Source organism: Callithrix jacchus, chromosome 1 (assembly GCF_049354715.1).
Source record: "Callithrix jacchus isolate 240 chromosome 1, calJac240_pri, whole genome shotgun sequence".
NCBI classification, from domain to species: Eukaryota; Metazoa; Chordata; class Mammalia; order Primates; family Cebidae; genus Callithrix; species Callithrix jacchus.
The window spans coordinates 208,137,858-208,162,166 of record NC_133502.1 but is presented as its reverse complement, the minus strand read 5'-3'; the positions used below and the strand labels follow the sequence as shown (position 1 = coordinate 208,162,166).

The window sequence follows — 24,309 nt, the reverse complement described above, 5'->3', positions numbered from 1 at the left end:
CTGGAAACAGTCTCTTTCAAATCAGAAATAAGACAAGGATACCTGTCAGCACTGACTCCCTTCAGCCCTGTAATAAAGGAGCTAGACAAGCCAAGGAATACATGCTATAAGAATTGGGAAGAAAGAAATAAAACTGTCACTTTTCATAAATGATAAGAGTGTCTAGAAAGACAGCCTTAGACGTGTTAGTAGCAAAATCCTCACATAAATTAGAGTGAGAATTTCCATCCAGGTTTCTATGTAACTTCAATATGCAAAATGTGACATTTTCCCTACATGTGGGCAACAAATAGAAAACCCAATTTAAAAAACATGATTTATAACGGCACTGAAAGCAACAAGGTATCAAGAAATGAACCTTTTGAAAAATGTGCGTGACCTTTCTTGGGGGAGATTATAAAACTTTATTAAAGGATATAAAGGGGCAATATACCATGTTAATGGACAGGAAGACTCAATGTTATAGAGATGTCAGTTCTCCCCAAATTCCTCTAGAAATTGAATACGATTCTAATCAGAATCCTCACAAAGTTTTTCTTGGAACTTGACAAACTTATTGTAAACTTTATATGAAAGAGCAAACAGTCAGTGGCAACAATAGCAATTTTGAAAACGTTCAAGAGTGGAGGATTTGCCCTGCTCGGTATGAAGATCTGATACAGAACTGCAGTAATTGGGATAGACACACCATGACACAGGTGACAACGTGACGAATCTGGAAAACAAGCTGTGTGAAAGGCCTTGGGTGAGATGCCACGTGGTCGGTGAAATCCTAGAAAATGCAAAGTCATCTGCATGGCAAGAAGCAAATCAGAGTTTGTGTGTGTGAGCTGAGCGGTGGCTGGAGGGGTGGGGAGGGAGAAACCGAGGGAGAGGTGGGCTATGCTGGGGTGCAAGGATGCTTTTCAAGGTGATGGAAATGCTCTATGATGCTCTGTATCCTGGGAGGTTTTGTGGATGCATATATCTGTCAAAACGAATGGAACTATATGCTTTAAATGGATAAAACTTATTGTATGCAAATTATACTTCCATATAGATTTTTTTTTTTTTTTTTGAGATGGAGTTTTGCTCTTGTTGTCCAGGCTGGAGCACAATGGCACAATCTCGGCTCACCACAACCTCTGCCTCCCAGGTTCAAGCAATTCTCCTGCCTTGGCCTCCCGAGTAGCTGGGATTACAGGCATGTGCCACCATGCCCGGATAATTTTGTATTTTCAGTAGAGACAGGGTTTCTCCATGTTGATTAGACTGGTCTGGAACTCCCAACCTCAGGTGATCTGCCTGCCTCGGCCTCCCAAAGTGCTGGGATTACAGGCGTGAGCCACTGTACCCCGCCTCATATATATATATTATTTTTTTTCTTTTAGACGGAGTTTCACTTTTGTTACCCAGGCTGGAGTGCAATGGCGTGATCTCAGCTCACTGCAACCTCCGCCTCCTGGGTTCAAGCAATTCTCCTGCCTCAGCCTCCCAAGTAGCTCAGACTACAGGCGTGTGCCACCATGCCCAGCTAATTTTTGTATTTTTTAGTAGAGACGGGGTTTCACCATGTTGACCAGGATGGTCTCCATCTCTTGTCCTTGTGATCCACTCGTCTCAGCCTTCCAAAGTGTTGGGATTACAGGCGTGAGCCACCACACCTGATCTAAAGCCAGTTTAATTGTTTAAATTGATTTAAGAAGTTGCTGACTGGGCATGGTTGCCTACGCCTGTAATCTCAGCACTTTGAGAGGGCCAAGGCGGGCAGATCACTTGAGGTCGGGAGTTCAAGACCAGCCTAACCAACATGGAGAAACCCTGTCTCTACTAAAAATACAAAATTAGCCGGGCGTGGTGGCGCATGCCTGTAATCGCAGCTACTTTCAAGGCTGAGGCAGAAGAATTGCTTGAACCTGGGAGGCAGAGGTGGTAGTGAGCTTCAAGAACTAGAAATGAATTCTTTAAAAAAATTTTTTATTTGTAATTGACACATAATTGTACATGTTTATGGGGTACGATGTGATGTTTCGATGCATGCATAGCCATATAATGATCAAATCCGGGTAATTCCCACGTCCATCACTTTCAACATGTATCATTTCTCTGCTGCAACAACATCTGAAACCTTCTCTCCCAGCTCTCTCGAAATATTCGCGACGTTGTGATTTGCTCTATTCACCCCACTGTGTGGCAGAACACCAGAACTTACTCTTCCTGTCTCATGGAAGCTCCACGAATGTTCTTTCTCTGTTCCAGGTTCTTTTTTTTTTTTTTCAAGACCGAGTTTCTCTCTTGTTGCCCAGGCTGGAGGGCAATGGCGCGATCTCGGCTCACCGCAACCTCCACCTCCTGGGTTCAGGCAATTCTCCTGCCTCAGCCTCCTGAGTAGCTGGGACTACAGGCACGCGCCACCATGCCCAGCTAATTTTTTGTATTTTTTTAATAGACATGGGGTTTTACCATGTTGACCAGGATGGTCTCGATCTCTTGACCTTGTGATCCACCCTCCTCGGCCTCCCAAAATCTGTTCCAGGTTCTAATTTGGGGTACCGCACTGCATTTAATACGTTATCCTTTTGTTTTTTAAATTAACACGGAGGTTGCCCTAGGGACTAGCAGTGGGTGGAAAAATAAAGGGGCAGTGAAGGAGGAAGCCCCAGGGTGGCCACAGGGAACGCCTGGCGTCTCCCACCCAAGGTCTCAGCACAGCGTATGCAAAGCGCGTTGGAGAGACACTGGTTTGCTGGTAAGTGTCACAGTTGACTTGCCCGGTGCTGGGCAGGCGCTTTAGGAAGTTGTGTTTTCCTCTCTGTAAAAATCAGTGTTGTGAACGCAGTAACTTGTGTGAACTGCTCTGAAAGGGCTCGGCCTCCAGGAGCCTGCTGAGAATCCTGGGCTCTGCCAGCCAGCGGGCCCTGGCCCTCTGCACACTCCTGTGGGATTCCTGGCTTGTCCTGAGGGACGGTCCAGGGTGGATGACCAGTGGCTCTTCCTCTCCCTGCCTCTGTCCCTTCCCCCTGGACCTGGAAAGGCGTGGGGTTGGGGAGTGATCACGACGATCAGTGAACTTGGTGCCAACAGGGGTGATCGAATGTTCTCCCGAGTGTCCTCGGAGAGCCCTCGTGGCTAAGGGAGTTCCCTGAGAGCTGGAGAATGCAGGCTTTGTCCCCTCAAACAGCAGCTGGAGCCAAGAGCTCCAGTTGGAGAAGAGCTTGGAGTAAACTGAGCGTCAGGGTGGTTTCAGGCTAGGTGGTCAAATGACTTCTCAGACCGTCAGTTTTCACATCAGGGAAGTGGGCCACAGTTCCTAGATCCAGAGTGCCTGGTGACCCAGGGCGGCCTCAGGACAGGCTTGGTGCCTGTAGGGCACTGCCTGCCACTTCCCCTCAACATGCCTTTCTCCATCTGTGGACCACACCTTCCCTTCCTGCCTCATCACTCCCCATCCTCCCACACAGGCCCTTCCCTGGCGGAGCCCCTGGGTCCTGGCTCAAGAAATCTCCGTGAACCTGGAGTACCCTCTTTAGAGCAAATGTTTCAAGAGCCAGCTCCAATGCTGCTTGCAGGCCCCCAGCTCTCCCTCTCGGTAACACTGAGGTCCTCTCTGTAGAGTCCCCATTGCCCCAGTCACTTCCTGCCTGCTTTCTAATCTCCCGTGATGAAGTCCTGCCTCCCCCTCTGCAAAGGGTGTAAACTCCAGGGACCAGCTGTCTCTTGTATCCTGGGATCACTAGCACCTGGTAGTATGTCTGGCACACAGTAGGCACTCATTAAATGCTGTGCTTAGAACTGAGGTGTACTTGGAAGCCTCACGTTCTTGGAGAACAGCCTCTGGGCCTGCCCAGTGGTCAGAAATTGAGCCTCCTACCACAGAGGGGAGGCCGGAGGTGGGGGGCTGCAGGGATGGCCAGGGCTCAGCCAGCACCTGAGCGCCCCGCCCACCAGCTGCTCCTCCAAACCGAATGCTCCACCCCCTGCAAACGACCTTGAGGGCAGCAGCTTGGGTAAGTTCCCCTTCCGCTTCCTCCCACCCCACCACTGCTGCTCTTCAGCAGGCGCCTTGCCAGCCTCCACACCCCTTGTGCCTGCAGAAACGCGCCTGGCCCTGAGCTGTCACCACTGACACTGTCCAGGCCCCGGACACGATGCAAGCCATCAAGTGTGTGGTGGTTGGAGATGGGTAGGTGCCTGGCTGGACCTCCTCACAGCCCCCAACTGGGATGCTGTGAGATCCTCCCGCCCTGGTGTCCCTGGGGAAGCCCCTGGCTCTGCAGAATTAGGTGTCCCTGGAAGGCAGCTTGGAGGAGTCGCTTCATTCTTCTCCTAGGGCTCACAGCTAGCACCCCGGGGTGGGCTGAGGACAGCTTCACCCTCTTCAGCCCACCCACCCTGGAAGCCATCTGGGTGGAGGGTGCAGGACTATGGCTGGGAGTGCCCAGGCCCCTTACCTGCACCCCCAAAGCTGGGGGCAGGTCTCCCACGGAGGTGAGCCTCAGCCTTCAACTCTGTGGATGCACCCGCGAAGTGGGAAACCAGAAATTCAGCCTTCGTCCCCAGGCTGACTTGGGCTCTCGTCACTGGTTTGGTGCTGCTGTGTGGCCTTGGGCAAGTCACAGCATGTCTCTGAACCTCAGCCATCTGGGAGGAGGAGGCCTATGCCCTAGGGATGCTGTGGGGTCGCTGGACATAAGCTGAGTGGCTGTCTTGCTTGTAATGTGTGCTCAATAACCACCCCCTGCTGGTACCACCCCCCCCTCTCTCTCCCTTCCCCTCAGCCTGCTGGGTTGGGGAGGATGTGTGGGGGATGTGGGCGAGGAGCAGAAGGGGCAAGGGGACGTTGAGAGACAGAGAGGAGAGGGAGGAGGTGGCCGCAGGATGGGAGGGCGATTGTGGGATCTGCAGGGGAGGGGCAGGCTGGGCTGACACCTTCTCAGTTGTCAGATCCCAGTGACCCCCAGGCTGTCATGTCTCCTGGGGAATCTCGGTTTCCTCATCTGTAAAATGACGAGTCTAGGCCAGGTGCAGTGGCTCATGCCTTTAGCCCTAGCGCTTTGAGAGGCCAAGTGGGGAGAGTTGCTTGAGACCAGCCTAGGCATTCACAATGAGAACCCATGTCTACAGAAACTTTTTTTTATCTTTTTGGCGGGGGGGGGGGGGTCTCACTCTGTCACTCAGGCTAGAGTACAGTGGCGCAGTCTTGGCTACTGTAGCCTCCGCTGCCCAGGTTCAAGCGATTCTCCTGCCTCAGCCTTCTGAGTAGCTGGGATTACAGGTGTATGCCACCACACCTCCCTAACTTTTGTATTTTTAGTAGAGACAGGGTTTCACCATGTTGCTCAGGCGCTGGTCTTGAACTCCTGACCTTGTGATCTGCCTGCCTGGCCTCCCAAAGTGCTGGTATTACAGTCATGAGCCACCAGGCCCGGCCACAAAAACATTTTTAAAAGCTAGGAGTGGTGGCACGCGCCTGTAGTCCCAGCTATCGGGAAGCTAAGGTGGGAGAATCGCCTGAGCCCAGGAGTTTGAGGATGCAGTGAGCTATAGTTGTGCCACGGGGTGACAGAGCAAGACCTGTCTCTTAAAAACACAAAATAAAGGGACAGGTCCCGTTTGTCAATCTGTCGTGCCTGCCAGCAGCCATGTCTTAGGGTCCAACCCACAGGCCCAGCTTGGGGCTTTCTGTAAGTCCATCGCAGCATGTTCTAGCTGGAAGGAGCCTCTTGTCCAGCCCTCCCATGCTACAGAGGAGCAGCCCAAGGCTGTAAGAGACTCAGCTGTCCTGGCCTGGGTCCTGTGGCCCCCACTTTGGCTCTGACTCATCCAGGTGGGGGTGGGCCCGTTTGCCCACCAGCCTCAGCTGATTCTGATACATGGCCGCTTATCTGCCCACGCCGGCCCGGGCCTGTTCACTTCTGCTTTCTATCTGATCTGAAGAGGGGCAGGCGGAAGTCAAGGGTTAACGTCCCAGTCATTCAAAGTTACCTCGGGACAGGCCCCGGGGAGGACTGTGGTAGAGAGGAGAGGATGAGCTGTCTCCTCTGAGCAGGAAGTGACAGAACCAAGCAGGGCAGGGGAAGGCCCAGAGCTGCCCCTTGGTCTCCGGGCTTTGGCTGAGCTACCTGCACCTGCTCCCAGTCTCAAATGCTGGGGGTGGGGGAGGTGCGCAAATAATGACGTTCTCCGATTACCGATCCCTTCCTTCCTAGGTACCAGCTCTGGGGTTAGCCCGGCCTTCTCTATTTGTCCTCTCACCAAACCTAATAGGTTTTTACAGGTGGGAAAATGAATTCAGGGAAGCTATGCAGTTTGCCCAAAGCCTCACAGGATTTGAACCCAGCCCATTCTGACTCAAACCCTGGTCTAGTAACTGCTCTGCTCCATGGGGAGGTGAGAGGGAAGAGCTGGGTCAGGCCTTCCCTAGCAGCCACCGGCTGCTGCCGTGCGTCAGGCCCTGTGCTAGGTGCTTCGATAGGCATCGTTGGATTTATTCCTCAGCACACTCCTATGGGGATGGGCTCATCCTGATTTTCTAGATGGAGAAACTGAGGCAGAGGCAGGTTAAGTGACTCGTCCAGGGTCATGCCACTGAGCTGGGATTTGAAGCCCAGGCCAGGCGTCGGGGCCCCTCGGCATGGCCTGAGTTTGTGGGGTACCCCCTCTGTGTGACATCTCTGGTCCCTGGAGAAACCTGTGGGAAATGCAGATTCCCAGCTCTGCGAACACCTGTGGGTCAGAATCTCTGGGGCTGGACCCTGAAGTCTCCACTTTAACAAACACGCACAGGACCTGCAGGCTCTCAGGTGTGAGAACACAGACATGGGGTGTCTCAGACAGGGAGACAGGGCCCAGAGGGCTAGGCTGGGTGGATGCTGAGGTCTTCGCAGAGGATGGGGCAGAAACCTCCCCATGTCTCCAGCAGAGCCCATGATCGCCGCCCTCTTGCACTTCCTGTCTTTCAGGGCCGTGGGCAAGACCTGCCTTCTCATCAGCTACACCACCAACGCCTTCCCTGGAGAGTACATCCCCACCGTGTGAGTTCCTGGGGACACGCAGGTGCTGGGAGGAGGGGAGAGAACGTCACCAAGTCGACCCGCTTTCAGGCACTTCCTGTGGGCCAGACCCTGTGTGGGCACCCGATGGGGTGCCAGAGCCACAGCCTCCAGTGGAGCAGAGCTGCCTGATGGTCCAGCCAAGAAGGCAGCACTGGCACTAAGAAGTGCTGGGGGTGGGGGGGGGGAAGGGGTGGAAAGGGAGGAAGGAAGGAGGCAGTGGCCTTTAGGCTGGGTCTCCAAGCAAAGCGCTGTAGAGGAAACGGCGGGCTTGGGCAGGAGCAGGGGCTGGGAGAGGAGCCTCTGTGGAGGCAGGCTGGGCTCCAGGAGGAGGTGATCCAGAGGGTCTGGCCCCAGGGAGCAGGGACACCTGGGGCCGTGGCATGCTGAGGGGCAGAACAGAGGCATCTGCAGGCCTCAGAGGCCCTGCGCTCTATTGCAGGACGTGGAGGCAGGGCTGTCATTGGACATGGCGGGAGTGTATTGGCGTCAGACTCAGGAGGGACGGATGACTGGGGAGGCACCAGCCCCTCTCCGGCCAGCCCTCAGGGGCCCACGTCACTCCTAGGACATTTCCTTGACTCCCTAGCATGGCACTCAAGGCCCCTGATGGCCTTCACTCAACCTCCTGCCTGGCCTCATCACCCATTACTTGGCTTCAGGCCCTGCCTCCCCTGGACCCTACTGTTCACCACAAGTTCCCTGCACATTCCTACCCCAGGGCCTTTGCTCAAGCTGTTCCTCTCCCCGTAGTGCTTTTTCTCCCCACATCCACCTGCCTAAAGCCTCCATACCCAGCTCCAGTGCCCCCTCCTCCAGGAAGCCTTTCTGATCTATGGTGAAGGGGTCTCCCCTCCCCAGAGAGACTTTATCTGATCTCTCCCATGATCATGAGCCTGTGGGGGACAGGGAGCCACGGCCAGTCCTTTCTGGGTCTCCCCATTGTCTTAGCACAGAACCTTCTATGTGGTATCATACACACCTTGCCTTACACACAACACATGTGTTTTGAGTTGACCTGAATGGAACATCATGGGAGGGACCGCAGGAAGAGCGATCATAGCCACCACCTAGCAAAGGCCTGCTTCGTGCTGGGCCCTGCACAAGATGTCATGCACACGTGATCTCATTGGATCCCCCTGGGAGATGGCCATTAGCATGCGCAGGACACCCACGGGGAAGCTGAGCCTCATAGCCACGAAGAGGCTTGCTTCCCAGGCTTACACGGTCCTGTCTGGCTTCAGAGCCAAGGTCCACACAGAACCTTGCTGGGGCCCTCATTTCTTGATCTTAATGAAACCCCCTTTTAGGAGCAGGGATCAGGCTCTCCTAGGAAGAGGAGGCAGGCAGAAGGGAGAAGAGACCCTGGAGCTGAGATGCTTCCAGCCCACCCCAGAGGATCCCCCACTACCCAGCCCCCACCCCAGACTTGAGTGGACCGAGTTCCCTCTGCTGATCTCTCTCCTCGTGACATTCTACTCAGCTGCCTTAGACATCCTGGCCCAGGCTGGAGGAAGGCAGGCAGCCAGGAGAGGGCAGGGAAACCCAGGCAGAGAGCTTAGAAAGCCGTCTTTGCCCCAGCTCAGTCCTGATGCTGGTGAGTGCCCCTCTGTGCACCTGTCCTTACATACAAAATGGGAAAGAGGATTCCCGCCCACTCACTGTCGACCATCAGACTTTACCAGGTGCCTCTCGGTGCCAAGAGAGGGCTGCTGCAAACCTGAGCAGGGAGGCAGAATTAGGCGTGGCGGCTCCTGCTCAAGACCATGGTCACTGGCAGGGTGTTGTCACTGCCTGTCCCCGGGTCTCTGGATGCTGGCTTGAGACCTCGTCCCACCTTGGTGCATCCTGGCTGGGTTGGAGGACCCAGTTGCTGAAGAACCTTGGACCAATCACTTCCCCTCTCTGAGCCTCGATTTCCTTTTCTATAAGAGGTAGAGGCTTGGAAGTCCCAAGCTCCTTCCCCGGTTGCCTCCCTTGTGCATTGAGATGGACAGCTGAGGCTGCTGAGGCCAGGCTATGGCCAGGTACCCTCAGCAGCCTGGAGGCCCCTGGTCCCTGGTGGCTCCCAGTGGACTTGCTGGAGGAATGGACCCGGCCAGATCTACCTTCCCAAGACTCTCTGAAGGGTCGGGTGAAGGTATCCCCCTAGGGCCAGCTCCATGCATGTGGCCGTCTATCCAATTACACAAGGCCCCATGCTCAGAAGGGTCCTGCACTTTGTTTAATTCTCTGGTGTCTAAGAATCTTGAAAATCTTATTAATTCCTGAACATGGGACCTGTGCTTCCGTTTTACACTGGGTCTTGCAAGTTGTATGGTGAATCCTGCATCACACGCTCCTAGGGCTCCTGGCACGAAGTTTCAGTCCCAGATGAGACCCCAGAGGGTTATCCTACTACTGCCAATGCCTGTGCCTCTGTGAAGGGCTGGTAATGTCGTCACACTGGGCCCTTGACATTGGAGCGGGACAGGGGGACGGGGGGGATGGGGGGACGGGGGAGAGAGGGTGGGTTGGGAAAAACAGGCAGCCCCAGATCTCTGGCACCTGAGACGAAGATGGAGAGAGCTTCTGGGCTGGGGATGACAGGTTTGCTGGGGGCTGGGGAGGCCGGCGCTGCAGATGCAAGATCAGAGAAGCCTGAGAGCTGGTTCCCTTGCTGCCAGCCAAGGGGGGTTCCCAACGAAGGAGTGGATTTGAACCTTCGGAGCTGACACCTGCCTGAGCAGCCAATCGGTTGCCGGGACTCGCAGGGCTGCCCTGTGATTGGCTCTCGCTGTCCCCACCTGCTCTGTTGTATAGACCCTGTACTGGACCCGACAGGGCGCTATGAGATCTTTGCATCAAATCCCCCATTTCGCAGATGGGAGCCTGAGCCTGCTCTGTGGACGGCCCCATGCTAGGTGTTGGGGATATAGAAACATGGCAGGAAGACGGTGCCCTCGGGTGCCTGTGACATAGAGGGGCTCCCCCTTACACCTCATTTCCTTAGATCCTGCTCCAGTGGAAGCCCTGGTGAGCTTTTAAAACTCAGAGTTAGTTTGGGTGCTGTGGCTCATGCCTGTAATCCCAGCACTTTGGGAGGCCGAGGCAGGCAGATCATGTGAGCCCAGGAGTTTGAGATCAGCCTGGGCCACATGGAGAAATCCCATCTCTACAAAATAAATACAAAAAGTAGCTGGGCATGGTGGTGCATGCCTGTAGTCCCAGCTACTTGGGAGGCTGAGGTGAGAGGATCACTTGAGCTTGGGAGGCTGAGGCTGCAGTGAGCTACGATCATGCTACTGCACCCCAGCCTGGGCAACAGAGTGAGACCCTGTCTCAAAAACCACCACCAAAAACAAAAAGCAACTGAAAGTGATCCTGGCCTACATCCCTCCTGCGGCTCCCTTCACAGTTAAAACCCATCTCGACCGTTCAAACCCTGAACAGCAGCCCCCTCTCCCCAGCCTCATTTACCACACTCCCTTACCCACTTCACTCCAAGTACACAGACTGCCTTGGCGACTTCAGCCTTCCCCAGCCTCTTCACTCCCCTTCTGATACCCAGAACCCTCCTCATTTGCCGTCATTCAGTTCCTTGCCTAGACATCGCCTCCTGACCCCCTGTCTAAAGCAGCCCCCCGCCTCCACCCTGCCCTCTCCATCTCTCTGTCCCCACACACCCCGGCTTCATCTTACTGCTCCTTCACTGCCACTCCTCCTCTGGGATGGAAGCTCCCTGAGGACAGGGTCCTCATCTGCCTCGCTCCCTGCCACTGTGTCAGTTTCTAGAACAGAGCTGAGCACATCCCTGTTGCTCCGTCATGAACGCCCCCCCTCCCCACAGGCAGACGGGCAGGTGGGAGTCAGCTCTGCATGGAAGAAGGTGTGTTGCTAACTGAGGTTGAATCGTTTGGCACTGAATTTTCACTTTCATTTGAAATCCTCTCTTGGGTGAACTGGCGCATCCAGCCTGGGATTCCGGTGAGCAGGATGACATCAGCCTCCCTAGCTGTGTGCACCAGGCTCCAGCCTCTGCCTTAGCTCAGGCCCCTCTTCTGTTGGGTATTCTGTTCCCTCCTGCTCTACCTTCCCCACCCTGTGACACCTCCTGCTGCCTTCATCTTTCACCAATGACATGGTAAGGGCCGCCCCTCCTGGCTGACCTGCCAGTTTCCCCTGTGGCCCCTCCCTAAGACTTCTCCAAGAGGGACCTTTTCTTTTCTTTTCTTTTTTTTTTTTTTTTTTGAGACAGAGTCTCTCTCTGTTGCCAGGCTGGAGTGCAGTGGCACGATCTTGGCTCCCTGCAACCTCTGCCTCCCTGGTTCGAGGAATTCTCCTGCCTCAGCCTCTCGAGTAGCTGGGACTATAGGTGTGCGCCACCATGCCCAGCTATTTTTTGTATTTTTAACAGACAGGGTTTCCCCATGTTGGCCAGGATGGTTTCGATCTCTTGACCTCATGATCCACCCTCCTCAGCCTCCAAAGTGCTGGGATTACAGGTGTGAGCCACGGCGCCCAGCAGGGACCTTTTCTAAATACAAACCTGATCTTATCACCCCTGCCTGGTTTGGCCCCGTGGCGGCTCCCCATTGACCTAAGAACAAAGATCTGACTGGTCCAGGCCCCTCTGACTTCAATCCTTCCTCACCCCCAAGTCACCAGCCATGTGTGCCCTGTGGTCTCTGGGTTCCTCGAATGCACAATCCTTCCTCCCTGGGGGTGGGCTTCACTGGTGGTCAGGTGATCCCTGGGTGCTATACAACAGAGCAGGCGGGGACCACGAGAGCCAATCACGGGGCAGTCCTGAGAGTCCCGGCAAATGATTGGCTGCTGATGCAGGTGTCGGCTGCAAAGGTTCAGATCCATGCCCTTGCTGCTAACCCCTCATGGCCGGCAGCAGGGGAGCCAGCTCTCAGGCTTATCTGATCTTGTATCTACAGCACGGGGACCTCCACCTGCCCCATTCCCCTCCTCCACTCTATTCCAGACCTGGCCTCAGAGTTCTACAGGCTCTGGGTGAAAACACAGTATCCACTGTCTCCAACCCATTTTTCAGCCATGTAATAGCAGCGACACTTACCATGTGGGCTTTTTCTGGATTGGGTAACGGGATCTAGCCTTGCTCTGCTGCCCACTGGCTGGGAGATCTTGGGCAAGTCCCTTCCTCTCTGTGAGCCTCAATTTCTTCATCCGGAAAATAGGGTGAGGGTTGACCATGGTGGTTGGTATGTAAGGTTCCTCTCTGGTCCTGGCTGCCTGTAGGTCTCTCTCTCTCTCTCTCTCTCTCTGTCTCTGTCTCTCTTAAGACAGAGTTTCACTCTTGTTGTGCAGGCTAGGTTGCAATGGTGCCATCTCTACTCATTGCAACCTCCACCTCCCAGATTCAGGTGATTCTCCTGCCTCAGCTTCCCGAATAGCTGGGATTACAGGCGTCCACCACCACGCCCAGCTAATTTTTGTATTTGTAGTAGAGATGGGGTTTCACCATGTTGGCCAGGCTGGTCTTGAACTCCTGACCTCAGGTGATCCACCCACCTCGGCCTCCCAAAGTGCTGGGATTATAGGCATGAGCCACAGTGTCCGGCCACCTGTGGGTCTCTTATGTAAGGGTGACCCTCGGAGGTGTCACACCATTGACATATCCCTGCAGCTGTCCCTCTGGTCCTCTGGGGAGGGGCCCAGTGGCAGGAGCATTTGGGGGCATGGAAAATGAGACTGCTCAGCTTCTTAGCATCTCCCAATGGGGTGGCTTGAACATCCTCTGTTTTTTTTTTTTGGATTCTCCTAATGACCCCAAGAAATAATTTTCCCCTCCACTTTAAAGAGATTGAGGCTCAGAGAAGTTAGGTTACTCACCCAGGGTCACACAGCTGGGATGTCCTGGCTTCACAAAGAACTCTTTGTTCCCCCCAACAAGAAAGGTCCTTGACCTCGTCAGGCCTCACTTTCCTCATCTGTCTAATGGGAGTAACTTAAGATCCTTCTGCGTTAGATCACATGAGCCTTCAAGACCTAATATACAAAGAAACGCAGCCCCTGCCTGGCTTCAGAGGAGGTGGCTGGTGCTTCTCAAGGTCCCAGCTCTTTCCCCATCACCGTGGCCCCAAGATCCCAGGCATGACCCAGAGGAGACAGGTGCCTTTGGTTTGAGGAATATCAGGGGGCTTCTTGGCACTAGCATTTTAGCTGGACGTTAGAGGAGAGAGTGTCCAAGCATTTCCCAAAGGTGTGTTACTGGTCAAAACCAGAAAAACAACACAGGAACTGCTTTTTCCATCATGCCCAGCTGTGTCTCCCTGGACAGCGCCTTCTTCCTGAGATCCCACAGCAGTGTAGGTGGTACCCAGAGTGGGCGCAAGGCAGCATCTCCGGTGCAGCAGATCCCGGGCTGGCCCCAGGGTGCAGTGACAAACAGGTCAGGTTTAGTGCCTGCCACCTGGGATGCCGAGTTCCCCAAGGAGTGCTGGTTTAGGTGGGGTGGGGGCCCCGAAATGGCTGCATGTCAGGAAAGCTTCTTGGAGGAGGTGACATTGAGCAGGGGCTGGAGGAATGAGTAAAAGCCTGGCAGTGGGAAGGAAGAGGAGGGAGAGAGGAAGGAAAGCGGGAAGCCAGGGGCCACTCTTTGTAGGCACTTTCCAGACAGGTGGGAACAGGGCCATCTGAGGAACTGAGAGGTGACCAGGAATCCTGTCCAGGGCCGGAGGAGCACAGTATATTAAAAAGGCTGGGCTGCCCACCGGCACCTGGTGAATGCAGGTGGAAGGGAATTAAACCAAGGTGAGCTGAAACCCTTCAGTTGCCACCTCGTCCAGGAAGTCCTCAGAGAATGCTTCTCAGTGTTGGGCTGCAGAAGCACTAATGCTTCAGAGTAACAGGAGCAAAAATTTGGAGGGGTGGGCAGCCTGGAGGGTGCGGGGGCCAGAGGCCAGATTGGTGAGAACATTTGGACAGCTAAGGTGGGAAGGACATTCTGGGCAGGGGCTTTGTGTGGACCAGCATGGGGAGGTGGGCAGTGTGAGCCTTTACTGGGAAAGAGCTTGGCTGGTGTATGAGGGGAGGAGTAGGAGGATAAGCCCGAGGAGGATCTGGAGGTCTCAGTGGACCAGGTCAGGAGATGAGACACAGGGCCTGTTTGGGTGACCACAGTGTGTAAGTGAGAGTGATTCCCTAGCCTCAGGGGCAGGCTGTTCGATTCCCGGAGGCACAGCTGTGCCCTGGGGCAGTGAACGCTGCTTGTGATCACTGGTTTCTTACCTAGTTTTGTCACTCTCTGGCTTGTGTGGCCTTGGGCAAGTCGCTGCATCTCTCTGAACCCAGTTTTCTCTTCCACAGCGTTGGGGAGTCAGCACCTTCCTTGAGGGGATGTGTGTAGTGAGAACTGGCTTTAACACCTCCCCTGCTCCGAGTTTGGCGTCCTGGGCTGGCTCTCCCAGCGTTCTTTGGGCTTCCCCCTCTCTGACATTTGTCAGGCCCCTCGCCCCGTGTCTGGCTTCCTGCCAGCTGTGAGGGCCATCAGGCTTGTGCTCCTCGGTGGCGCCAGCGCTGGCTCTGCACCCGATGCATAGTAGGCGCTCTGCAAATGCATCTGGAGGCTTGTTCCATGGCCTTGCAGGGCTCTCTGGGTCTGGTGGGAGATGTTGGGAGTCAAGGTCGGTGACCCACGCTATCCCCTCAGCAGCATGTGTCACCCAGGCTGGAGTGCAGTGGTGATCTCAGCTCACTGAAACCTCTGCCTCCTGGGTTCAAGCGATTCTCCTGCCTCAGCCTCCTGAGTAACTGGAGTTACAGGCATGCACCACCATGCTTGGCTAACTTTTTGTATTTTTAGTAGAGATGGGGTTTCACTGTGTTAGCCAGGATAGTCTTGATCTCCTGACCTTGTGATCTTCCCGCCTCGGCCCCCCAAAGTGCTGGGATTACAGGCGTGATCTACCACGCCCCGCCCAGCACACGTCTTTCCACCATGTGCCGTGGCCCTTCCCATGGTCCGTGACTGACAGCTTTCACATGCATTCTGGGGTGGGCTAGAAGGCTCCAGAAGCAGCCCCCTTCTCCTGGGAGATGGGAGATGAATGGCAGCACCCCAGCTTCCTGCTGCCTCTGGGGTGCCCTGGGCACAGTCTACTGTCTCCCAGGCAGCCCCAGCAGGACTTAGTGGCGGCCTACCGCCATGACAGCTCAACCGCCCGCCCTGTGTCAGCTGCTGCCCCCTCCCTTACTCCTTCCCAGTCCCCTTCTGTAGCATCCTGGGGCCACCTCCCAAATAAACCCCTCACACCACCTCCTTGTCTCAGAGTTTGCTTCTGGGGGGACCCAGTCTGAGATGGGATAACATTCATTCAACGAATATTGAGGCTGGGCGCTGAGGCTCACGCCTGTAATTCCCAGCACTTTGGGAGGCCGAGCTGGGTGGATCACCTGAGGTGAGGAGTTTGAGACCAGCCTGGCCAACATGGTGAAACCCCATCTCTATTAAAAATACAAAAATTAGCCAGGCATGGTGGCACATGCCTGTAATCCCAGCTACTCGGGAGACTGAGGCAGGGGAATTGCTTGAACCCAGGGGGTGGAGGTTGCATTGAGCTGAGATCGCACCATTGCACTCCAGCCTGGCGACAGAGCGAGACTCCATTTCAAAAAGCAAAAAAACATTGAGTGACAACCTCGCTTCGCAGCCTAGGAAGATAATAAAGTTTATTCTCATCAAGACTTGGAGGAAAAGTTACATAGCCTTAAACAATGACCTTTCCAAAGGACAGATATAGGTTGAAAAAGGATTAAGAGATCATCTTTTTCTCTTCTTGTTTATTTGTATTAGATTTTTAAAAAATATAATGAATCAGTAATGAAACAAACAAACAAAACCCAACTGCAAATGCTGTGTGACTTTGGGCCAGTGTCAGGCTGTCTCTGGGTCTCAGCCTCCGAATGGAGAGACGTGGGGCTGGACCACAGTCCCCAGGTTCTGGGGTTTGAGATTGACCTTTCCTCTTCCTTGCCTGCTCCCCACAGGTTTGACAACTATTCAGCCAATGTGATGGTGGACAGCAAGCCCGTGAACCTGGGGCTGTGGGACACTGCCGGGCAGGAGGACTACGACCGCCTCCGGCCGCTCTCCTACCCACAGACGGTGTGCTGCTCCTGCTTACCTTGCTGCCCTGACCTTTGCTGCCTCCGTTCCCTCCACCTGGGATGCCTTTCCAGCTAGCTCAGCCTGGGAAACCCTTATTCTCCCCTGAAGGCCCAGCTCAAGGGGTCTGCCTGCCTTGGACCTCCCAGGCAGAGCAGGGCCTCCTCTTGCTCCCCCAGCCCTGCGTTGCTTCCCGTCCTCACTGTGCCCATCTTCCCACTCCACTGCCTCCTGGGCTCTGGCACCTCCTGTTTCTGGCACCTCCTGCCCCAGGAGGCAGCCCAGGATGGTGATCCCTGGGAGTGCTGGGGGACGGGGAGAGGCGGAGGATGCCTGCAAGTGGCTCCCGGGTCCCACTTTTCCTCCAGGGAGGGCAGGGAGGCAGCTGAGGCTGGTGATCAAGATGGCAGAGAGTATGGATTGGAGTATGGATTCTGGAATGGCAGATCCTCCCCTCGCCAGGGTGCACCTTGGCAAACTCTGTAGCCTCTGGATGCCTCACTTTCCCCATCTGAGGAATGGGGCTGGCAGCAGTGCTTGCTGCAGTGACATGTGACAACCACTTCGCAGACGCCCTGGCCTTTAGTAAGCGTCCTAACGAACGGCAGCCTGCTAGTAGAGGCGAGAAGGGTATCTCTGCTCTGCCCAGATCCTAAGTCCCCAGCGTCCCTGGGCTCCTCCTCCCTCAGGGAGCCCCAAGCTCCACCTCTCAGTGGCTGCCACGGTGGGACACCTCCGGGCCCTTCTCACTGGCGACCCTCACCTGCTCTGTCCCCAGGATGTCTTCCTTATCTGCTTCTCCCTCGTCAGCCCCGCCTCCTATGAGAACGTCCGTGCCAAGGTGAGCTGGACAGAGTGGGCCTTGGGGGTGCTGGGGCAGGTGACTCTGAGGGAGAGGGAGGAACTGGTAACTCTAGGTTGGTCCCGGGGGTAGCAGAGGCCACATGCAGAGAGGGTTCCCAGTGCCAACCAGGGCTGGCAAGTGGACTGAGGGGGTGAGATTTGGAGGGTCTGGGGTGGGGTGGGTGCTGCGATAGTTAGCTTTCCTCCCACCTTCTGAGGCTGCGTCCTCCTCCTCCCCCTGCAACCTCACGTCCACCTCCAATTGCCGCATAACGTCATGCTTGCTTCTTAGGTCTGCACAAAACCTCGCCGCCTCCTTTCCTACAGTCATGCACCCCTCCTTCCTGCACAACCTCGTGGCCTCCCCTCCCTGTGCCGCCTCACGTCTCTCCTCCCTGCCATGCACCCCTCCTTCCTGCACCCCTCCTTCCTGCACAACCTCGCGGCCTCCCCTCCCTGCTCCGCCTCACGTCTCTCCTCCCTATCATGCCACCTCTGATCTTCTTACAGCCTGGTGCCCCTCTTCTCCCCACACCCTCTGCTCCCCAAACAACATTGTGCCCCCTCTTGACCTATACAACCTTGCCTTCCCCGCCCCCACCTGTCCAGTGGTTCCCGGAAGTGCGGCACCACTGCCCCAGCACACCCATCATCCTGGTGGGCACCAAGCTGGACCTGCGGGATGACAAGGACACCATCGAGAAACTGAAAGAGAAGAAGTTGGCTCCCATCACCTACCCGCAGGGCCTGGCACTGGCCAAGGAGATTGGTATGGGCCTTGGGCTCAGAGAGGGGAGCTGGCTGCCGGGGAGCCCTGGCTTGGCCTCGTGGCGTGATTGTGAATACGAGCTGCAGGGCCAGGCTATGCTGTTCCAACTTACCTGTGCTGTGTATTTACTGTGTGACCTCAGGCGAGTCATGTAGCCTCTCTGTGTCTATGTTTCCTTATCAGAAAAGCATGGGATAGTGATAGCCCCTGCCTCCTGGGGTGGTTGGCGGAATTAAATGAGTTAATACAGGTGGAGCTCCCACACCTGCATGTGGGAAGCACTCTGTGTTAGCTAGTAGTTGTCCCAGTAGTATTAGTAGTATCTATTAATAGATATTGAAAATAAGGAGGTGTGTTTTGAGCAGACAGAAGCAGAAACTGAGTGCAGTGCTGTGGTTGCCTGGAGGACAAGTGGCAAGTCAGACTTAGGTGTTCTGGGAAGGCTTCCTGGAGGAGGTGGCCCTGAGTTAGATCTGAAGGGTGACACATTCCCTTCCACCACCTTCTTGCCTCCCTTTCCCCATCCCCTTGGCTTCTCAGCTCAGCTTCTCTTTGCCTCCAAGTCACTGGGCTGGAGAAGTATGGTAACTTCTCAAGGTCGCCCAGCTAGTAGGTGGCCCAGTGATTTTGAAGGAAGGACAGCAAATTGTTGGCTCACTACTGGGGCAGGCTGTGGGGGGGGGGGGTGCTTCTTTGTAGTGGCTCAGGGCTGCCTGCACCACGGAGGTGACGACCATGGGTCTGGCTTCCTGCATGGCGCCCAGGACTGCTGGCTCTGTCCCTGTCCCTGGTAGGTCCCAATGTGCATGTAGCCCAGGGATCCCTGCCCAAGAGCCCAGGGCCACCAGCTGAGTTTGGTCACTGTGAACCGTGCCCTCTGCCTTACCACAGGGCTCTGCAGGCCCAGGGTTTGGCCCCCAAATTGAATCCGCTAAACCTCCCCCCTGCCCCGCTGCCCCAGCCCTGCCACTCCTCCCCCTGCCGGAACTGGGAGGGCCCTGGGGGCTCACACCTCTTCACAGGAAGGGAAACCGCAGCCACCACCTCCCTCCTCCCCTGACTGGCGTGGTGACACGCCATCTTCCCCAGGGGCCTCGGACTATGGCTCACACCCTGGGTCCCTTCCCCTGTCCTGGGGCCTGCTGGTCTTGCCTTGCAAATTTCAGGGATTCATCCCTGCCTTCTCTTTCTGGCCAACAGCAGCCCCCTAATCCCCACCCCTGGACTCCTTCTGCTCAGGGTGCAGCTCTCTAGCCTGCGGTCTGCTGTCACTGACCTCTCTCTTGCAAAGTGCATGCTTTGGGATCATGCGGAGGGCACTGGAGGCCTGGGTCCTGGTCTTGGCTGTGACACTGATTGACTGTATGACCTTGGGTTCGTGGCTGCTCCTCTCTGGGCCTCAGTCTCCCTATCCGCATAAGCTGGCCTGGACAATCCCCACAGGCCCTCTCTCCTCTAGGGTGGTGACTCAGGCCTCCTGACTTGGCCTCTAGCCAATCTCTCCTGGCTGACCCTGCAGGGAGCTGGGTACAGGTGGTGATTCTGACTGACCAGCTCAGGTCTGGGGGGCATCCAGGGGGGACTGGCAGGGCTAGTGAGGAAGGCAGCAGATGCCTCTGCCCACCTGGGCTCCCCAGACCTGGGATGAGGCGTTTTGGGGGCAGCCCTGAGCCCAGCTGATAATCATGGTTGATGTGGACCCAGCACTTCCTGGGAGCCACTTCCCAGCAGCTACATTGTAGGACTCTTGTCACCTCCACTTCACAGTAGGGAAACAGGCTCGGGAGGACAAGTTGCTGGTTTAAGGCCACCCAGCCAGGACATGGCCCAGCCCAGATTCCAGTGGGAGTGGACTAGCTACCCAAGCCACAAAGCTGAGGGCCATCTGTCCTCCCCGCCCTCTCTGTGGCTCCCCTGCTCCTGCCTAAGCTTCATGAGCCATTGCTAAGTCCTAGGCAGACAGGAGACCGAGGCTTGGAGACGAGGAACCAGCTAAATCCTAAAGAGGTCAGAGGCAGAACTAAAGTGAGCTCCAGCCCCCTGGCTCAGGACCCTTGTCCTGGGTGGGTGGATGGCTGGGTGCCAGGGAAAAGGCAGCTGGTGGGTGTAGGGGAAGTGGACGCAGATGTGGTCCCTCGTAGGGAGACAGTGGCCAAGTGCCCAGTGACGCCTCCTCAACAGAGGGTGCTGCGGTGAGCAGACTCTGGGCTGAGCTCAGGGCACCCTGCTCGTGCCAGCCAAGCCCCATGCCAGCCACTGCCCATGATCCCTGGTGGGTGTACATGCTTCCAGGTAGAGGGGAAACCCCCAGCATGTGATTCAGACCAAGTGACATCCTCTCTGAGCCTCATGTCCCTGCCTCACCCTTCCTTTCTCCCCAGCACGGGCCCTCAGTGGGCTCCCCTGTTTCTGGGGCCGCCCCTCCCAAGACCCCGACTCCTCCTCCCAGCTCTGTGCCTTCGGGCCATGGCTTCCCCTGTTTCCTGGTTTGTGAAGTGGGAAATCACAGTGTTTCTTCACGGTGTTGTTGGAAGTGTACAGTTCAGTGCCTGGCACAGAGCAGGTGGTGACCAGCGTCCATCCCCTTCTTTCCTGCTGAAGAGAAGCAAGCGGGCTTCGGCGGAGGGCCCAGAGCGTCCTCTCCTCCCTTCGCCTTCCTCTTGGTTCTAAAATCAGTCCTCAGGCCAGCACGTGTCTCAGAAGAAGGGGTTTTGTGGTTTTTCATTTCAGGGAAACGGTGTGGCTTGAAACGGACATGGGAAGTCACACGGGCTCTTTGCAGAAGGTCATGGGACGCTGTCCCTGGGGGTGGGGGCTCAGCCTGCATTTCTCCCCGTCTGTGCCCCGGGCTCTAGCCCTGAGGGATCTTCATGTGGGAGAAGGCTGGGCCTCCCACGGGAGGAAGGGGGAGCTCTCCAATTCCACTTCTCCCAGAAGGCCCCCAGCTGTGCCCAGGCAGAGGGGATATGCCCAGCGTGTGCCTTTGGGTGAGCCACATACTCTCCACCAGCCTCAGTTTCCTTGTCTGTAAGATGGGGATGGGGCTAAGGAAGCAGCAGATGAAGTTGGGCAGTTCCTGGGGAGGGGCCACGAGGGCTGCAGGCCTTCTGGGGATCATTTGCAACCCTGGGAGAATCCTGGAGGGATGGACGAGGCAATTTTTCTTTTCTTTTTTTTTTTTTTTTGAGATGGAGTCTCATTCTGTTGCCCAGGCAGTGGGCACGATCTCTGCCTCCAGGGTTCAAGTGATTATCCTCCTGCCTCAGCCTCCTGAGTAGCTGGGACTCTCTAGTAGTGCGCCACCACGCCCAGCTAATTTTTTTTTTTTTTTTTGAGATGGAGTTTCGCTCCTATTACCCAGGCTGGAGTGCAATGGCGCGATCTCGGCTCACTGCAACCTCCGCCTCCTAGGTTCAGGCAATTCTCCTGCCTCAGCCTCCTGAGTACCTGGGATTACAGGCACGCACCACCATGCCCAGCTAATTTTTGTATTTTTAGTAGAGACGGGGTTTCACCATGTTGACCAGGATGGTCTCGATCTCTTGACCTTGTGATCCATCTGCCTCGGCCTCCCAAAGTGCTGGGATTATAGGCATGAGCCACTGCGCCTGGCCTAATTTTTGTATTTTTAGTAGAAACTGGGTTTCACTATATTGGATGGGCTGGTCTCGAACTCCTGACCTTGGACAAGGCAATTTTTTTAGAAGAAGGCGAGGCTTCCAGAGATTTGGTCACTGATGCTTGAGCCCTTTCCTTCCCAGAAAAGCATCAAAATTCCTGCCTTCTTTCCACGAATTAAGAGCTATGTGTCCAAGGAAGACACAGACCTACCCTATAGGTCTTAGTCTCTCAGTGAATTCAAGCTCACTATTTCAGACATGAGGAAACGGAGGCACAGTGACGTTAAACTCCCTGCTCCAGGTGACACAGCCCCCAGGTGGCCGCACTGGGACTGGAACCTGGATAGTGGCCCTCACAGCCTGGTGTTCAGTTGCATGGCATGGGAGGGGTGTTGGACCAGAGCCCCCACCCTTCCCTGACAGGCTTAGCTTTCCTGCTGTCCATCCCCCCAACCAGACTCGGTGAAATACCTGGAGTGCTCAGCCCTCACCCAGAGAGGCTTGAAAACAGTGTTCGATGAGGCCATCCGGGCCGTGCTGTGCCCTCAGCCCACGCGGCCGCAGAAGCGCCCCTGCAGCATCCTCTAGGGGTAAGAGTCCCCCCTCTAGTGCTCCATGACCCCCAACTCCCATACACAGCAGGCCCTGGATGAGATGTGGCCTTTGGTTCACTGTGAGTGGCATTTAGGTCAGGACAAAAAGAAGGTGGGTATGGAGGGGGGAGCCTCAGTTTCCCCAGCCTTCTTGTCATTTGCCTGGGCCAGTCCCACTCTCTGGAGCTCACCTTTCAGTGGCAAGGCCCAAGGTGCAAACAAATGCCTGGTAACCCCCCAACCCACTGGGGGGATGTCATGGAGCTTCCACTCTGCCCATTCCTGCCAGGGGTGATGGAAAAGATGCTTTGGCCCCTGGCCCCAGGAGAACCCAGTTGAGCTAGGGAGACCTTGTACCCACAAACATGGGTGGAGGTGGGTCAGACTGAGCTATGAGACCCAGAGGGCAGATGGTGGGGTGCGTATGACTTGGAGGCAGTGCACAAGGTTTCCTGGAAGTGTGGGACGAGAAGGACAGAGAGGCCTGGTGAGGTGGGAGGGCAGCATGGCCAGTCCTGGTGGGAGGCAAACCTTGAGCAAAGGCCCAGAGGTGGGAATGAGCTGTGAGCCAGGAAGGCGAGAACTGTGGACTCTGCATGTCCCCAAATTCTCTTCCCCTGCTTACCTTCCTTTCAGGTTGCACCCCAGCTCTCCCAACCAGATGGATCTGATCTTCCAGGATCCCCACCCAAAGCCTGATGGCACCCTGGCTGGCCATGCTGTCCCTTCCCTCTGGCATTTCTTAGCAGACGGCTGCAGAGCTTTGTCAATGGTCTTTTCTGTGCCGGAAGCCTCCTGAGGCCAGGAAGGTGCAAATTTGCAGGTGCTGCATCCCAAGCCTCTCATGCTCCTGCCTTCCTGAGGGCCGGAGGGGAGCCCCAGGACCCATTCAACCACCCCTGTGTTCCTGTCGTCAGTGCCAGCTGCTGCCTGTGGAAGCATCTGCCCGTTCACGCAGTCCTACCCCATGCCTGACTCCCCTCTGGAAACTGCAGGCCAGATGGTTGCCGCCACCACTGTGTTCCTTCGGGGACAGGGCTCTTACTCCCTCCTGAGGCAGCCTGCTCTAATATAGACAGTCCTGCTTGTCAGAGAGTTCTTCTACCCAGTAAAAATGAGTGTCTCAGAAGTGTGCTCCTCTGGCCTCAGTTCTCCTTTTTTGGGACAACATAAATCGAATTTTCTATATCTTTGGGGGTATCTGCTCAGCCAGTGGAAGGTCCGGGTTCAACACGGCCCCTGCCATCTCTTAAGACTTTCTGCTCCACTCACAGGATCCTGAGCTGCACTTAACCTGTGAGAGTCTTAAAACTTTGAATCCTTGCCAGTCAGGACTTTTGCTATTGCAAATAGAAAACCCAACTCAACCTGCTTAAGCAGAAAATAAATTTATGGATTTAAGTTTGGAGATACGATTTCAGGTGCAGCTTGATCAAGGGGTTCAAATGATGTCATCAAGGCTTCTTTGGCTCTGGGCTCTGCCTTCTGCTGGCTGGTTCATTCTTAGGCAGGTGACTTAGGGCTTCGTCCTTCCAAGTTCAAGTTCAGGGCTTCATGCTTACAAGTTCAAGATCAGCCAAAGAGAGCAAATGTCTATCCCAGGCAAAGTTCTAACTAAGGTTTACTGTGATTGGACCAGCTTAGGTCCTAGACCCCCATGCAACCAATCATATTTGTCAGAGCCATGCTGTGCTGTGCTCTGATTGGCCAGGTCTGAACCATATGCCGTGCCAGAACAGAACTGCGGCAACCCCAGGGAGAGCATGTGTGCCAGGGAGGGAGGGTGGGTTCCAAAGTGGGCTGAGAGCCTGGCAGGAATTTGGGAATTTGGGCCCGGAACCCTCAACTTCCACTACTGGAGTCATGAGAAAGTGTTCATTTCAACAGTGAAAAGAAACGGTGCTGGACCTGGCAGGTGCTAAGCAAAAGGGAGTTTCTTTCTTACTTTTTTTTTTTTTTTTTTTTAGGCGGAGTTTTGCTCGTTACCCAGGCTGGAGTGCAATGGCACGATCTTGGCTCACTGCAACCTCCGCCTCCTGGGTTCAGGCAATTCTCCTCCCTCAGCCTCCCAAGTAGCTGGGATTACAGGCACGTGCCACCATGCTCAGCTAATTTTTTGTATTTTCAGTAGAGACGGGGTTTCAGCATGTTGACCAGGATGGTCTTGATCTCTTGACCTCGTGATCCACCTGCCTCAGCCTCCCAAAGTGCTGGGATTACAGGCGTGAGCCACCGTGCCTGGCCTGCAAAGGGGAGTTTCTTTAAAAGAGAGGCGGAGTTGTGAGGATTTAAGAAACTCAGACATGAGCTCCACAGTGCCTGACATAGTCAGTCCCAC

The 24,309-nt window shown here is 55.3% G+C and overlaps 1 protein-coding gene across 2 annotated transcripts; it reads left to right on the top strand.

Annotated features, from left to right (window-relative positions):
* Positions 1 to 4,016: 4,016 nt before the first annotated feature.
* RAC2 (Rac family small GTPase 2) lies at positions 4,017 to 23,100 on the top strand. Of its 2 annotated transcripts, XM_035271918.3 has the most exons (7): positions 4,017 to 4,162; positions 6,942 to 7,013; positions 16,029 to 16,146; positions 16,925 to 16,987; positions 17,599 to 17,758; positions 21,836 to 21,968; positions 22,608 to 23,100. In XM_035271918.3, exons 1-6 carry the CDS (start codon positions 4,128 to 4,130, stop codon positions 21,964 to 21,966), a joined length of 579 nt encoding a protein of 192 aa, XP_035127809.1. In that variant the 5' UTR covers positions 4,017 to 4,127; the 3' UTR covers positions 21,967 to 21,968; positions 22,608 to 23,100. The 2 variants fall into 2 exon arrangements, with proteins under 2 accessions (XP_035127809.1, XP_078196214.1); XM_078340088.1 differs by lacking the exon at positions 22,608 to 23,100 and having other exon boundaries at positions 17,599 to 17,771.
* The last annotated feature ends 1,209 nt before the right edge of the window (positions 23,101 to 24,309 follow it).